Here is a 16,990-nt window from a genome sequence, read left to right on the forward strand (position 1 = left end):
AAACATGTATTTTCTGATTAAAATTAGTAAGGCAAGCTCCAGAATTTTGAAAACTATTAAAAAAATGTAAAAAAAAGATCTAAGAGAGTCAACTAAGAGAAATTTTGGTCCATGTGTTCCTAGACAGTTTGGGGAAAAGAAGGAATCATTGTGATATTGTCAGAGTACTGTTAAAAGGTAGTGTTTTGTAGTAATTCATTCTTTTATATTCCCTTTTTCTTTCTTTCTTTTTTAAAGGTAAAGTGTTCCTTGCCAGAGTTTTTATTACCCACACCATATAGATGGCGAATGAAAGGAATGTGACTGTGTTCATTCTAGTAGGTCTTACACAGAACCCCCAAATGCAAAAAATAGTGTTTGTGGTGTTTTTGGTCTTATACATGGTAACCCTCTCAGGCAACCTGCTCATTGTGGTTACCATTACCACCAGCCAGGCTCTGAACTCCCCCATGTACTTCTTCCTGACCCATCTTTCCTTGATAGACACAATTTACTCTTCTTCAGCTCCTAAGTTGATTGTGGACTCCCTTCAGGAGATCAAGACAATCTCGTTTAATGGGTGTATGGCTCAAGTCTATGCAGAACACATTTTTGGTGCTACTGAGATCATCCTGCTCACAGAGATGGCCTATGACCGCTACGTGGCCATCTGCAAACCTCTGCACTACACGGCCATCATGAGCCACAGGCTGTGCATCCTCCTGCTGGGGGTGGCCTGGACTGGAGGATTTCTCCATGCAACCATTCAGGTCCTCTTTACAGTCCGGCTGCCCTTCTGTGGCCCCAATGTCATAGACCACTTCATGTGTGACTTGTACCCTTTGTTGAAACTTGTCTGTGTGGACACCCACATCCTTGGTCTCTTTGTTGCTGCCAACAGTGGGTTCATCTGCCTGTTAAACTTCCTGCTTCTGTTGGTCTCCTATGTAGTCATCTTGCATTCCCTAAGGGCATACAGTTTGCAGGGGAGGCACAGAGCCCTCTCTACGTGTGTCTCTCACATCACAGTAGTTGTTTTGTCTTTCGTGCCCTGTATCTTTGTGTATCTTCGCCCAGTCACCACTCTGCCCATTGATAAAGCTGTTGCTGTCTTTTACACTATGGTGGCCCCTATGTTAAATCCTTTAATCTATACCCTCAGAAATGCTGAGGTAAAAAATGCTATGAAGAAGCACTGGAGAAAGAAAGTGACTGCAGATAGTGATTAAAGAGATTCACTGAACTTTATAGGTAGAAGTAAAACAGATAATTTCCTCCAATCCTCTTGATCTATAGATGAATACGTTGACTCTAAAAGGGACTGAATAATAACTGCAGATATCCACTGAATGACAGAAGTGCCTGGCATGCTGCAGTCCATGAGGTTGCAAAGTATTGGACTTAGGGACTGAACAACAACTTAAGCACAGACCTTAAGTTTAGACTGGAATCCAGGTTTACTTTCTCCCATCCCACACTCTCCTCATCACAACTTAATGCTTTTTATTCAATATTTATCTATTATCTGATGATCTCAAATGTCTTCAGAAGCTACAAGCTAAGAACCTATAATATTGGATTGGTATTCAAATTGTCTTATTATGTAACATGGAGTTGTTGGTTACTACTGATTATTGAAAATAAAATGTTAAAAATATTCATTTTTTTTGAACTCAATATAAATTCTTTTGTGGGATTTTCTTGTTCATTGAATCTTTGTTGTACAGTGAAAAGAAATAGTGTTTCTCAAATGCTTATAAGGCTGGCATTGTGTTTGTTATTTTACATATGGTATCAGTTGAGGTCCAGCCAGGAGACAGACCACAGTGCAGTTTGAATAGAAAGAGTTCACATACAATAAATAATTGTATCAGGGTATTAACTACAAAGGGCTTCCCTGGTGGCTGGGTGGTAAAAATTCTCTTCCCAATGCAAGAGACATGGATTTGACCCCTGGGTTGGGAAGATCCCCTGGAGAAGGAAATGACAACCCACTCCAGTGCACTTGATGGGAAACCCCATTGACAGAGCAGCCTGGTGGATTACAATCCATGGAGTTGCAAGAGAGTCAGACACGACTTGGTGACCAATTAATAGCTGTTTTCATTTAGTCACCAAGTCGTGTCTGACTCTCTTGCAACTCCATGGATTGTAGTCCACCATTTCTTTGGAAGGAATGATGCTAAAGCTGAAACTCCAGTACTTTGGCCACCTCATGAGAAGAGTTGACTCATTGGAAAAGACTCTGATGCTGGGATGGATTGGGGGCAGGAGGAAAAGGGGGTGACAGAGGATGAGATGGCTACACGGCATCACCGACTTGATGGACGTGGGTTTGAGTGAACTCCGGGAGTTGGTGATGGACAGGGAGGCCTGGCGTGCTGCAACTCATGGGGTCGCAAAGAGTCGGATACGACTGAGCGACTGAACTAAATTGAACTGAATGAGCTCTCTAAAGAAGGACCTGGGGCTGAGAGATGAATTTACAAAGAAGTAACATATTTAGAATGTTGGGATTCTAGTCTTATGGAGAAGGTGTAGTTGTTGCCCATTGAATGGTGGGAAATTTTAACTGGATTGCCTTGAGCAAGAAATAATTCACGATGGCTGAACAGAGGCTGGCAGGCATGAAATGTTTCTGGGACTGGCGAGATGGAGCCTTTCACTGCAGTGCTGGTTGGCTGAGGCTCATGAGCAAGGAAATATGACCTTGAGTGGCAAGCAGAAAAAACCATTTTGGGTGTAGGTGGAGCAAGGTTGGCAGAAAACACAACCCACTCCAGTATTCTTGCCTGGAAAATTCCATGGAGAGAGGAGTTTGTGGGCTACAGCCCATGGGGTTGCAAAAAAGTCAGATAACACTGACCAACTAACTGAGTGATCACTGATCTCATTAATCTTTTCAGTAAAGATGAACAAACAGAGATGAACAATCACTTGCTGGTGGTTATTGTAGAACAGATTTAAGCATCTTTGTTATTTAAACTTTTAGCTCTGTAATGGAATAAAAAAAATGAAAAGAGAATTTATTAGAATCTGTTGCATGCAGCTGAAGCTTCTCAATGCAACTAAATAGAATGTGAAATTTTTAAAAGGTATGAAAACAACTAATGGGTGCTAGCATAAAATTTTGGGAACTTGAACAAAATCTGTACTTTAATTAATAATACTGTATCACATGTTAATTTCCTGTGGGTTTTGTGTTTTTTTTCTTTACAACATAGTATTTCTCAGAATTGGGTCAAAAGTTTCAAGCCTCATCAAAAAAAATTTTTTAAACCACTAAGATAATACTTATTAGTGGTGGCTGCTTAGAGGTGGCTGCGTGGGCACAGGAGGGCCTAGAGGAGCTATCCCACACTGAAGGTCAGGAAGGGCGGTGGTGAGGAAATACCCCTCGTCCAAGATAAGGACCAATGGCTGTGCTTTGCTGGAGCAGCCGTGAAGAGATACCCCACGCCCAAGGTAAGAAAAACCCAAGTAAGACAGTAGATGTTGCAAGAGGGCATCAGAGGGCAGACACACTGAAACCATACTCACAGAAAACTAGTCAATCTAATCACACTAGGACCACAGCCCTGTCTAACTCAATGAAACTAAGCCATGCCCGTGGGGCAACCCAAGATGGGCGGGTCATGGTGGAGAGATCTGACAGAATGTGGCCCACTGGAGAAGGGAATGGCAAACCACTTCAGTTATCTTGCCTTGAGAACCCCATGAACAGTATGAGAAGGCAAAATGATAGGCTACTGAAAGAGAAACTCCCCAGGTCAGTAGGTGCCCGATAGGCTACTGGAGATCAGTGGAGAAATAACTCCAGAAAGAATGAAGGGAGGGAGCCAAAGCAAAAAGAATACCCATCTGTGGATATGACTGGTGATAGAAGCAAGGTCTGATGCTGTAAAGAGCAATATTTCATAGGAACCTGGAATGTCAGGTCCATGAATCAAGGCAAATTTGAAGTGGTCAAACAAGAGATGGCAAGAGTGAATGTCGACATTCTAAGAATCAGCAAACTAAAATGGACTGGAATGGGTGAATTTAACTCAGACTGTTATATCTACTACTGCAGGCAGGAATCCCTCAGAAGAAATGGAGTAGTCATCATGGTCAACAAAAGATTCCGAAATGCAGTACTTGGATGCGATCTCAAAAATGACAGAATGATCTCTGTTTGTTTCCAAGGCAAACCATTCAATATCACAGTAATCCAAGTCTATGCCTCAACCAGTAATGCTGAAAAGCTGAAGTTGAATGGTTCTATGAAGACCTACAAGACCTTTTAGAACTAACACCCAAAAAAGATGTCCTTTTCATTATAGGGGACTGGAATGCAAAAGTAGGAAGTCAAGAAACACCTGGAGTAACAGGCAAATTTGGCCTTCGAATATGGAATGAAGCAGGGCAAAGACTAACAGAGTTTTGCCAAGAAAATGCACTGGTCATAACAAACACCCTCTTCCAACAACACAAGAGAAGACTCTACACATGGACATCACCAGATGGTCAACACCGAAAGAAGATTGATTATATTCTTTGCAGCCAAAGATGGAGAAGCTCTATACAGTCAGCAAAAACAAGACCAGGAGCTGACTGTGGCTCAGACCATGAACTCCTTATTACCAAATTCAGACTTAAGTTGAAGAAAGTAGGGAAAACCACTAGACCATTCAGGTATGACCTTAATCAAATCCCTTATGATTATACAGTGGAAGTGAGAAATAGATTTAAGGGCCTAGATCTGATAGATATAGTACCTGATGAACTATGGACGGAGGCTCGTGACATTGTACAGGAGACAGGGATCAAGATCATCCCCATAGAAAATAAATGCAAAAAAGCAAAATGGCTGTCTGAGAAGGCCTTACAAATGGCTGTGAACAGAAGAGAAGTGAAAAGCAAGGGAGAAAAGGAAAGATATAAGCATCTGAATGCAGAGTTTCAAAGAATAGCAAGAAGAGATAAGAAAGCCTTCCTCAGTGATCAATGTAAAGAAATAGAGGAAAACAACAGAATGGGAAAGACTAGAGAACTCTTCAAGAAAATTAGAGATACCAAGGGAACATTTCATGCAAAGATGGGCTCGATAAAGGACAGAAATGGTATGGACCTAACAGAAGCAGAAGATATTAAGAAGAGGTGGCAAGAATACACAGAAGAACTGTACAAAAAAGATCTTCACTACCTAGATAATCACTGGGTCACACCAGATGGTGTGATCACTGACCTAGAGCCAGACATCCTGGTATGTGAAGTCAAGTGGGCCTTAGAAAGCATCACTATGAACAAAGCTAGTGGAGGTGATGGAATTCCAGTTGAGCTATTTCAAATCCTGAAAGATGATGCTATGAAAGTGCTGCACTCAATATGCCAGCAAATTTGGAAAACTCCGCAGTGGCCACAGGACTGGAAAAGGTCAGTTTTCATTCCAATCTCAAAGAAAGGCAATGCCAAAGAATGCTCAAACTACCGCACAATTGCACTCATCTTACATGCTAGTAAAGTAATGCTCAAAATTCTCCAAGACAGGCTTTAGCAATACATGAACTGTGAACTTCCAGATGTTCAAGCTCGTTTTAGAAAAGGCAGAGGAACCAGAGCCCAAATTGCCAACATCAGCTTGATCATCGAAAAAGCAAGAGAGTTCCAGAAAAACATCTATTTCTGCTTTATTGACTATGCCAAAGCCTTTGACTGTGTGGATACAATAAACTGTGGAAAATTCTGAAAGAGATGGGAATACTAGACCACCTGACCTGCCTCTTGAGAAATCTGTATGCAGGTCAGGAAGCAACAGTTAGAACTGGACATGGAACAACAGACTGGTTCCAAATAGGAAAAGGAGTACGTCAAGGCTGTATATTGTCACCCTGCTTATTGAACTTATACGCAGAGTACATCATGATAAATGCTGGGCTGGAAGAAACACAAGCTGGAATCAAGATTGCTGGGAGAAATATCAATAACCTCAGATATGCAGATGACACCACCCTTATGGCAGAAAGTGAAGAGGAACTCAAAAGCCTCTTGATGAAAGTGAAAGAGGAGACTGAAAAAGTTGGCTTAAAGCTCAACATTCAGAAAACGAAGATCATGGCATCTGGTCCCATCACTTCATGGGAAATAGTTGGGGAAACAGAGGAAACAGTGTCAGACTTTATTTTTTTGGGCTCCAAAATCACTACAGATGGTGACTGCAGCCATGAAATTAAAAGACGCTTACTCCTTGGAAGGGAAGTTATGACCAACCTAGATAGCATATTCAAAAGCAGAGACATTACTTTGCCAACAAAGTTCCATCTAGTCAAGGCTATGGTTTTTCCTGTGGTCATGTATGGAATTGAGAGTTGGACTGTGAAGAAGGCTGAGGGCCGAAGAATTGATGCTTTTGAAGTGTGGTGTTGGAGAAGACTCTTGAGAGTCCCTTGGACTGCAAGGAGATCGAACCAGTCCATTCTGAAGGAGATCAGACCTGGGATTTCTTTGGAAGGAATGATGCTAAAGCTGAAACTCCAGTACTTTGGCTACCTGATGCAAAGAGTTGACTCATTGGAAAAGACTCTGATGCTGGGAGGGATTGGGGGCAGGAGGAGAAGGGGACGACAGAGGATGAGATGGCTGGATGGCATCACTGACTCGATGGACGTGAGTCTGAGTGAACTCTCGGAGTTGGTGATGGACAGGGAGGCCTGGCGTGCTGCGATTCATGGGGTCGCAAAGAGTCAGACACGACCGAGCGACTCAACTGAACTGAAGATAATGCAATTTCTAGACTTTTAGTAGTAATAATAGATGGCAGAATAAATGGAACTATTATCAAAATTTTAAGTGAATTATTCTGTTGGAAATATTTTCTAATTTTCCTTGTTATGGATTCTTAGATGGGCTTCCCAGATGGCTCATCAGTAAATCATCCATCTGCAATGCAGGAGATCCAGGTTCGATCCCTGGGTCGATCCTTGGGTCAGGAAGATGTCCTGGAGAAGTAAATGGCAACTCACTTCAGTATTCTTGCCTAGGAAATCCCATGAACTGAAAAGCCTGGTGGGCTATAGTCCATGGGGTCACAAAAGTCTCGGACATGGCTTAGAGACTAAATATCATCAACGACTCCTTCGATCCTCCCATCATTTAAAGGTGAGCATTCGATTTCCAGAAACATCAAATAATCTTTGATATTAATTTCTCATGTAAATGCTTTCTTCTCTGCAATCACCCTCTGTGCTTTCTCAGTTTTTTAACTTTTCTGAGGCTTTCAGTGGTTAAGTCAAAGATCTCTTGGTGAATGTCACATTGCCCTTGCAATTATGTGGGTTATTGTCAAATACCTTTTAATATTGATTTCTAGCATAATTCACAGAGAAGGCAATTGCAACCCACTCCAGTACTCTTGCCTGGAAAGTCCCATGGACGGAGGAGCCTGGTGGGCTGCAGTCCATGGGGTTGCTAGGAGTCAGACATGACTGAGCGACTTCACTTAATTTTTTCACTTTCATGCATTGGAGAAGGAAATGGCAACCCACTCCAGTGTTCTTGCCTGGAGAATCCCAGGGATGGGGGAGCCTGGTGGGCTGCCATCTATGGGGTTGCACAGAGTCAGACACGACTGAAATGACTTAGCAGTAGCAGCAGCATAATTCAACACTGATAAGAGAACAGACTGTATGATTTCAATTCTTGTGTAGTATGAAATTTTTGAACCTTGTTTATGCCCCTGGATATGTTCCAATGTCTTCTGGTTTATAGTCTATGGGAACTTGAATAGAATTTGTATTTCATTGTTGTGTGAAAATTGTATAAATCTTTATTATACTGAAGTGGTTAATAGTGTTTTTCAGGTATACTTTGTCCTTCTACTTTTCTACCTATTAATTTTATTATGCTTTGAGAGTTTGATGTTGAAACTCCAAATAAAAATCTAAATATATCTGTTTAAAAATAATTGTAATATATAGTGGAACTATATGTAACTTTGTTCTGTATTTTCTAAGTCTCTTGTGCATGTGCTATCATACTTTCATAATCAAAAAAAAGGTAAAGACTAACTCTACCAGATGTTGTTGAGGATGTGAATTAACTGATTCACATTATATTATACTAATTATACATTGCTTCAATGTATACATAAAATGAAAATTGATACAGGCACAAAAAACTTTTAACTCTGAATTATCATGGATCAGTAAATATGTGTGTGTGCTAAGTTGCTTCAGTTATGTCTGACTCTTTGCTACCCTATGGGCGGTAGCCCATCAGGCTCTTCTGTCCATCAAATTTTCTAGGCAAGAAAGCTGAACGGAGTTGCCATTTCCTTCCCCAGGGGATTTTCCTGACCCAGGGATCAAACCCATGTCTCTTATATCTCCTGCATTGCAGGTGGGTTCTTTACCTGGGAAGGTAGTGCCACCTGGGAAGAAGTGGAACACTCTTCAAAGTATAAATGAAGGGTCTAGTCTTTTCTCTATCATCAAAGAGCTTATAGAGTCAGAGTTTGGCACCAGGATGGGGACAGGATATCTAGAGAAGGCGAAGCTTTGGAAAAATTTGAAATAAATAGCATCCAGGGACAAATGATATCCAAAGGTGAATGAAATTTAACACAGCAGAAAGGCAAAATCATACAGAAGTCAACAAGATAGATAACAGACACCAAGCCACACAAGACACTTCAGAGCAGTAGGAAAAAAGTAGAACTTGGAGAATTTTATGGGGCAGAACTCTGTGGTGTTTTCCAACTCATTCTATAATTGTAAGGAATTAATAATAATGCCCAGTTGGTACAGGGACAAGGTCAGTGAAACTGGTGTTATTGGTTATAAACCTTCATGTAGATTCTCACTGAGCATGATCAGATGGTCCCAGAGATTAGTTAAGCAGCCTTGATAAATGGTGTCTCTACTCAGTTGACTAAATGGACACGAGTGTGAGCAAACTCCAGGAGGTAGTGGAGGACAGAGGAGACTGGTGTGCTGCAGGCCATGGGATGGCAAAGAGTTGGACACAACTTAGTGGCTGAACAACAAAAATAACAACAATCACATTACACTTCATTGCTTTTGTTTATAACACTTCATTGCCTATGTTAAATATTTTCCCCTTGTAATTCAGTTTCTTATTTCACAGGGAAATTTTAATTGTCATTAAAAATATAAAAAGCTGTTATTTTATCAGATATATCTCATCTCTCTCAGCATCTAAGCATCCATGTTCCTTAGGCCATCCTGTTTCCATCATCAACTCATTTCTGCATGTTTTTTGTACTTTGTCATATTGCTAATCATTGTCATCAACAGAGATAATGTCATTCATGTTTATGATTTTTATGAACAGTTTGGATTTATGAAGATAAAAGTCACAAACACTGGTACTCTAAATATAAACATTATATTATATAACAATTTAATCAAAATTTTCTTCTAACATTTTAAAATGAAAATAATTTTTTATATGTGAGGATACATGTATAATATTTATTTTTTCATTAACCTAACTTGGAGGCACACATTTCTACAAATCCTTTTAGTTCTCATAATAACTATACCTTTGCATTAAGTTTTGAGATTGAAAGTATAAATCCTCAAACTTTATTCTTCACTTTTCAGATTTTTTTTTTTTTTGATTATTTGGGATTTCTTACAATTCCATGTGAAACTTCTCTACAATTTCACACAAATTTTAGTATTTGCATTTCCATTTTTGCATAAAATGGCTTTTGGTAAAGATTGTATTAAATATGCACTCTAGGGGATATTGTTATCTTAATTATATTAAGTCTACAAGGCTATGAATACAGGATACGTTTATATTTACCTGTGCTCAGTCGCTTCATTCATGTCTGACTCTATGCAACCCCATAGACTGTAGCACACCAGGCTCCTTTGTCCAAGGGATTCTCCAGGCAAGAATAATGGAGTGGGCTGCCATTTCCTTCTCCAGAGAATTTTCCTGACCCAGGTATCGAATCTGTGTCTCCTGTGTCTCCTGCATTGTAGGCGATTCTTCACCCACTGAGTCACCCTATGTCTTCTTTAATTTCTTTTAGTGATTTTTTTTTAGTTTTTAGTGTACAATTCATCCACCATTTTGGTAAATTTATTCATAAGTATTTTATTGTTTCTGATGGTACTGTCAACATACTTATTTTCTTAATTTTGTTTGGAGACTATTAATTCCTAGTATATCAAAATATAGGTTATTTTGTATTAATGCTAATAGTTTCTTCGTGTGTGTGAGGATTCCTTAGATTTTTTTTCTACATAAGATCATGTCATTTGTTAGTATAATTTTACTTCTTCCTTTCCAATTTGTATGCCTTTTATTTCTATTTCTAGTCTATTTTTTCTGACATTAACCTTCAGGAAAATATTAAATAGAAGTGGTGAAAGGGAGAATATTCTGATTTTATGAGGTAAGCTTTCAGCTTTTCACCATTAAGTATGAGTCTTAATTATGGGTCAAACCTTCTAGATATGTTCAGGACTGGAAAAGGTCAGTTTTCATGCCAATCCCAAAAAAAGGCAATGCCAAAGAATGCTCAGACTACCGTACAGTTGCACTCATCTCACATGCTAGTAAAGTGATGCTCAAAATTCTCCAAGCCAGGCTTCAACTGTACATGAACCTTGAACTTCCAGATGTTCAAGCTGGATTTAGAAAAAGCACAGGTATCAGAGATGAAAATGCCAATATCTGTTGGATCATTGAAAAAGCACAAGAGTTCCAGAAAAACATCTGCTTCTGCCTTACTGACTATGCCAAAGCCTTTGACTGTGTGGATCACAACAAATTGTGGAAAACTCTTAAAAAGACAGGAATACCAGACCACCTGACCAGTTTCCTGAGAAATCTGTATGCAGGTCAAGAAGCAACAGTTAGAACTGGACATGAAACAACAGACTGGTTCCAAATAGGAAAAGGAGTACATCAAGGCTGCATATTGTCACCCTGCTTATTTAACATATATGCAGAGTACATCATGCAAAAACCTGGACTGGATGAAGCACAAGCTGGAATCAAGATTGCTGGGAGAAATATCAATAACCTCAGATATGCAGATGACACCACGCTTATGGCAGAAAGTGAAGAAGAACTAAAGAGCCTCTTGATGAAAGTGAAAGAGGAGAATGAAAAAGCTCGCTTAAAGCTCAACATTCAGAAAACTAAGATCATGGTATCTGGTCCCATCACTTCATGGCAAATAGATAAAGAAACAGTGACAGACTTTATTTTTGGGGGCTCCAAAGTCAGTGCAGATAGTGACTGCAGCCATGAAATTAAAAGACGCTTGCTCCTTGGAAGAAAAGTTGTGACCAACCTAAAGAGCATATTAAGAAGCATAGACATTACTTTCCCAACTAAGGTCGGTCTAGTCAAAGCTACGGTTTTTCCAGTAGTCATGTATGGATGTGAGAGTTGGACTATAAAGAAAGCTGAGCACCGAAGAATTGATGCTTTTGAACTGTGGTGTTGGAGAAGACTCTTGAGAGTCCCTTGGACAGCAAGGTGATCCAACCAGTCCATCCTAAAGGAGATTAGTCCTGGGTGTTCATTGGAAGGACTGATGTTGAAGCTGAAACTCCAAACTTTGGCCACCTGATGTGAAGACCTGATTCATTTGAAAAGACCATGATGCTGGGAAAGATTGAAGGTGGGAGGAGAAGGGGACAACAGAGGATGAGAATGTTGGATGGCATCACTGACTCAATGGATGTGAGTTTGAGTAAACTCTGGGAGCTGGTGATGGACTGGGAAGCCTGGTGTGCTGCAGTCCATGGGGTCGCAAAGAGTCGGACATGACTGAGTGACTGAACTATAACTAACTACATAATCTGTTTATCTCAAATGTCATCAGAAGCAAAAAGGTAAGAATCTAGAATATAAAATTGCTATTAAATTGTCTTATTATGTAACACTGAGATCTTGGTTACTGCTTATTATTGAAAATAGCATGTTTAGTATTTATTTATTTTGGACTCAATATAGATTCTTTTATGGAATTTTCCTGATTATTGCATCTTGGTTGTACAGTGAAAAGTAATGTTATTTCTCATTGCCCCTAAGGCTGGCAGTCTTTGGTATTTTACATACTGTATCAGTCAGGCTCCAGCCAGGAGACAGTCCACAGTGCAATTTGGATAGCAAAAGTTCATATGCAATTATTAATTATAGTGGGGTATTATTTATAAAAGGGTAATAAGGTCTTCCCTGGTGGTTTGATGGTTAAAAATCTGCCATATAATGCAGGGGACATTGATTGATCTCTGATGCAAGAAGATCCCACATGCCTCAGACCAACTAAACCCATGTACCACAGCTACTGAACCTGTGAGCCTGGGAACCACGACTCCTGAGCCCACGCACTGCAACCACTGAAGCCTGTGTGCCCTAGAGCCTTGCTGCACAACAAGAGAAGCCACTGCAATGAGAAGCTCATGTGCTGCAACAGAGAGCAGCCCCAGCTGACTGCAACTAGAGAAAGCCCACGTGCAGCACCAAAGACTCAGCACAGCCCAAATATTAAATAAATCTTTTTTAAAAAGGAGGGAGGTAATGATTCTATAAAGAATGACTTCCACTGAGAGATGAGCATCCAAAGAAGGAACATTTAGAATGTGAGCATCTCCCCAAACTTGGGATTCCAGTCTTACGGAGAAGGTGTAGCTGCTGTCCATTGAATGGTGGAAAAGTTTGACTGAGTTGCCTTGGTCCACAACTATTTCATGATCTCTGAAGAGGTTGACAGGCATGAAATGTCTCTGGAAGTGGCAAGACAGGAGTCTTCCACTGCAGCGGTGGTTGACTGAAAGTCATGAACAAGGAATTAAGGCCTTGAGGGGCAAGCAGGAAAAACCCATTTTGGGTGCAGGTGGAGAAAGGCTGGCAGAGAACACCCCTCTGATAGCACAGATGGTAAAGAATCTGTCTATAATGCAGGAGGCCCAGGTTTGATCCCTGGGTGGGGAAGATCCCCTGGAGAAGGAAATGGTAACCCACTCCAGTATTCTTACCTGGAGAATTCTATGGACAGAGGAGCCTGGTGGGCTACAGTCCATGGGGTCACAAAGAGTTGGACACGACTAAGTGACCAGCACACATACACACGGTACATTTAGACTGAGTTGGAAAATTGATTACTGGGGTGCTTGTGAAATTTATTGGAATCTTCCGGTAGATGGGCCACTGAAACTCAGTGGGAAAGTGTCCATGGAAGTGTCAGTAAAAGTGGAAGGAAGTGTCAGTAAAAGCGAAAGGGAGCCCAGTGGAAGCCATCCCTCCCGCCTCCCACGATAATAACACGCGCAATGTTGAAAGCTACAGAGCCAGAACAAGATGAAAAAGGAACATATTTAATCCAGAGAGAGATGTGTCTTTGAACACTTCTCCTGATCAAGCTTATCATCATGTCAGGTCAAGGACAGGGAGAAATGCTTACAGGATCCATTTTCATTAATATGGAGTGGGCAATAATGGGTTTATTTGTAGCTGAGAGGCAATTAATTGATAACTGACATAAGAATTTTATCCTTAATTCTTTGAACCCATTTTCTATACATTGAGGCTCAAATATATAGTGTAATATGACAGAGCCTTAGGTTAAAGTCAGAACTGAGATATATACTGAGATATGACTCTTTATCCTACATGCTGCTGCTAAGTCACTTCAGTCGTGTCTGACTCTGTGTGACCCCATAGACAGCAGCCCACCAGGCTCTCCCATCCCTGAGATTCTCCAGGCAAGAACACTGGAGTGGGTTGCCATTTCCTTCTCTGATGTATGAAAGTGAAAAGTGAAAGTGAAGTCGCTCAATCGTGTCCGACCCTCAGCGATCCCATGGGCTGCAGCCCACCAGGCTCCTCTGTTCATGGGATTTTCCAGGCAGGAGTACTGGAGTGGGGTGCCATTGCCTTCTCCACTTTATCCTACATACTTTTTGCTTATTAAACAGCCTGAAGTAAGACTTCCCTTTTTTGGTTGGTAATAAGTGACTGCAATAATTTTTTTATTGTAAAACCTTAAAATAAGCAAGCATCTAATTTGTTGAAAGATTCTGTATAACTGAATTTTGATAATTTCGTATAATTTCAGTATTACTTATGCTCTGATACCTCGTTAATCCTTCACTGAAGAGCACAGGCAGAGATGAACAATCACTTGGAGGTGGTATTGTAGAACAGATTTAAACATCTTTGTTATTTAAACTTTTAACTATGAGTTTTCATGGCTCAGTAAGTATGCTGTTGTGTTGTTGCTGTTTAGTCCCTAATTCGTGTCTGACTCTTCTGAGACCCCATGGACTGTACCCTCCAGTCTCCTCTGTCCATGGGATTTCCCAGGCAAGAATACTGGAGTGGGTTGCCATGCCATCGTCCTGGGGAATCTTCCCAACCCAAGGATGGAACCCATCAGGTTATTTACCACTGAACCATGTGGGAAGCCCTTCTATTTACCAAGGTCTTCTTTAATTTCTTTTAGTGATGTTTCTGTTTCTAGTGTACAATTTATCCACCACTTTGGTAAAATTTATTCATAAGTATTTTATTCTTTCTGATAGTACTGCCTACATAATTATTTTTTAATTAAATTTTTAATTAAATTTTTTAATTTTAATTTTTTAATTGTTAATTCCTACTATATTGAAATATAGCTAGTTTTGTATTGATTCTAATAGTTTTATTGTGTGTGTGGATTATTTAGATTTTTTCTACATAAGATAATGTCATTTGGTAGTATAGTTTTACTTCGTCCTTTCCAATTTGTATACCTTTTATTTCTATTTCTAGTCTAATTTTTCTGACATTATTCTTCAGGAAAATATTAAATAGAAGTGATGAAAGTGAACACGTTCTGATTTTATGAGGTAAGCTTTCAGCCTTTCACCATTAAGTATGTCTTTGCTATAGGAGAAACCTTGGCATATATTTGTTGATGATATAGAGCATGTCAGCCTTCAGGAGCACTTTGTCCCAGGTCTTACTATAAACTGTCACCTATCTGGTCTTGTAATTGTTTTCAAAAGGCCATTCCACAATTTTATTCACTAATTTGCAAATATTTCTTGGACTCTATCTCTTCATGTTAGATGGGGTTCCCTAGATGCAGATCCTGAGATGGGATTTTATGGAAGTGATTTATAAGGAGAAGGGATTTAATGAAGCCACTATGGTAAGCTTCCCTGGTGGCTCAGATGGAAAAGCATCTGCCTGCAATGCGGGAGACCCAGGTTCGATTCCTGGGTTGGGAAGATCCTCTGGAGAAAGAAATGACAATCCACTCCAGCACTCTTGCCTGGAAAATCCCATGGATGGAGGAGCCTGATAGGCTACAGTCCATGGGGTCGCAAAGAGTCGGACACTACTGAACGACTTCACTTTCACTTTCATGGTAGGAGAAGAAAGGCTGTGGTCTAAACTAGATTCTGATCACAAGAGCTCTAGAGTAGAATTTTATGGATCCTACACTCTGAGAAGGCAGGAGCCGAATCTGTTTTTATTAGTCACTGAAGACCCAACAAATATCCATGTGCCTGATTCATTATTTCAGCTCAAAAATATTTACTGATGAATGAAGGACAGAGGAATAATGGAACACATTTATTATGAAATTGCTTTGTATGTAGATGTAGTCACAGATTAAAAAAAAGCATTTAATAATAAAATGTTACCAAAAGCTAAAGATTAACAGAGAAATATAATATGAATAACTCATATATATATATAAGACAATGAAATCTTGCTGAGACAGGAAAAACATCAAGGTAAACTATTTGCTCATACTGCGGATAATTTCAGTTTTCCTTTCTTTCTTTCTCTCAAAAGAAAGAGTAAAAGAAATTGTGATTTCCCTAAACAGTTCACCCAGAATTTTCTCAGAATCTGAATTAAACAAAATTAAATAAAGGTAGGAAAAAATTCTCTCAAATACAGTGCCTGTTTTACTCTTTATTTTGTTGAGATTTTATTTTGCTTACACCTTTTATCTATTCATTCAATGTTTTTTACTAACCAGAAATTGTGCTACTCTGAATAAACTATCATGATATACCAGGAAAGTTCTTTGTGGAATATGACCACATATTTAATAGATATAAATTTCTATCTGACATCAAGAGTTTCTTTTCTTTGAGTCATCACTCTTTTGGATGGTTTTTCAACCTAAGATGGTGACATGAACAATGGTAAGTGCTATGAAACCTATGAAGAAATTTAAAAAAAATCATGCAATCTCCATTCAACTATTACAAATGTTCAATGGATAATTTTATTATTAAATATATTTATGTTTAATTGGAGGATTATTATTCTAATGTGTTCATCAAAACCCAGTATTGTGTTGGGTTTTATAACAACAAAATAGTTACATGTTACAGTCAACAAATCACTGTCAACTATGATACATAAAGTGAATAGTTGGTAATGAAAAGTTATTGGATTTTTAGTTACAGTAACAAAATGAAATGTACTATACACAATTTGTCCAGCATAGTCTCTGTCTCTATAAAAGGTAGTAATTGTCTTCCGTTTCTATCATTTCTTGGCTATCTATGAAGGCAGTTAGGATTTTGGTCAGGGAAATGGGTTTGATTCTGATTACTGACTCTTTGGTATATGGGCTTTGATACCATCCCTTTTCCTTCAATTTCACCACTTGTAAAATTGGGATAATAGCAGCATTATAGCAATCTCTTTGTGTTGTTAGAGAGAGTAGTGGTAAATATCAATCTACTTAGTGTTTCTTTCATTTTATTAGATGAAAAAATCTATGAATCCACATACAAGGTTGAAACTAGTAAAAATAAACCTCAATTTGGTAGAATTTAGATTCTAAAGATGGAAAGAGTGGTTTTGATATATGTTTTTTTCTTTTTCTGGGAACTTATTTCTGTTCCCCTCAGTGCAATAATTTGCAGTGACTAATTTACTTCTTTATTCTTTACATACTCCTTGTTGAGATCATCCAAAATACACTTTGACCTTTGTATCAGATGAATTAACGTTTGGCTCTAAAGCCCAT

General features: G+C 39.3%; 1 protein-coding gene across 1 annotated transcript; it reads left to right on the top strand.

Moving 5' to 3' along the window:
- The first annotated feature begins 281 nt into the window (after positions 1-281).
- On the top strand, positions 282-1,604 carry LOC147358580 (olfactory receptor 4C12-like). The gene has a single exon (XM_086341720.1). It carries the CDS (start codon positions 282-284, stop codon positions 1,206-1,208), a length of 927 nt encoding a protein of 308 aa, XP_086197846.1. The 3' UTR covers positions 1,209-1,604.
- Positions 1,605-16,990: the final 15,386 nt, after the last annotated feature.

This window comes from Bos grunniens, chromosome 15 (assembly GCF_055505025.1).
Source record: "Bos grunniens cultivar Pamir isolate PY7600 chromosome 15, Bosgru_T2T1.0, whole genome shotgun sequence".
In the NCBI taxonomy this organism is placed as follows: Eukaryota; Metazoa; Chordata; class Mammalia; order Artiodactyla; family Bovidae; genus Bos; species Bos grunniens.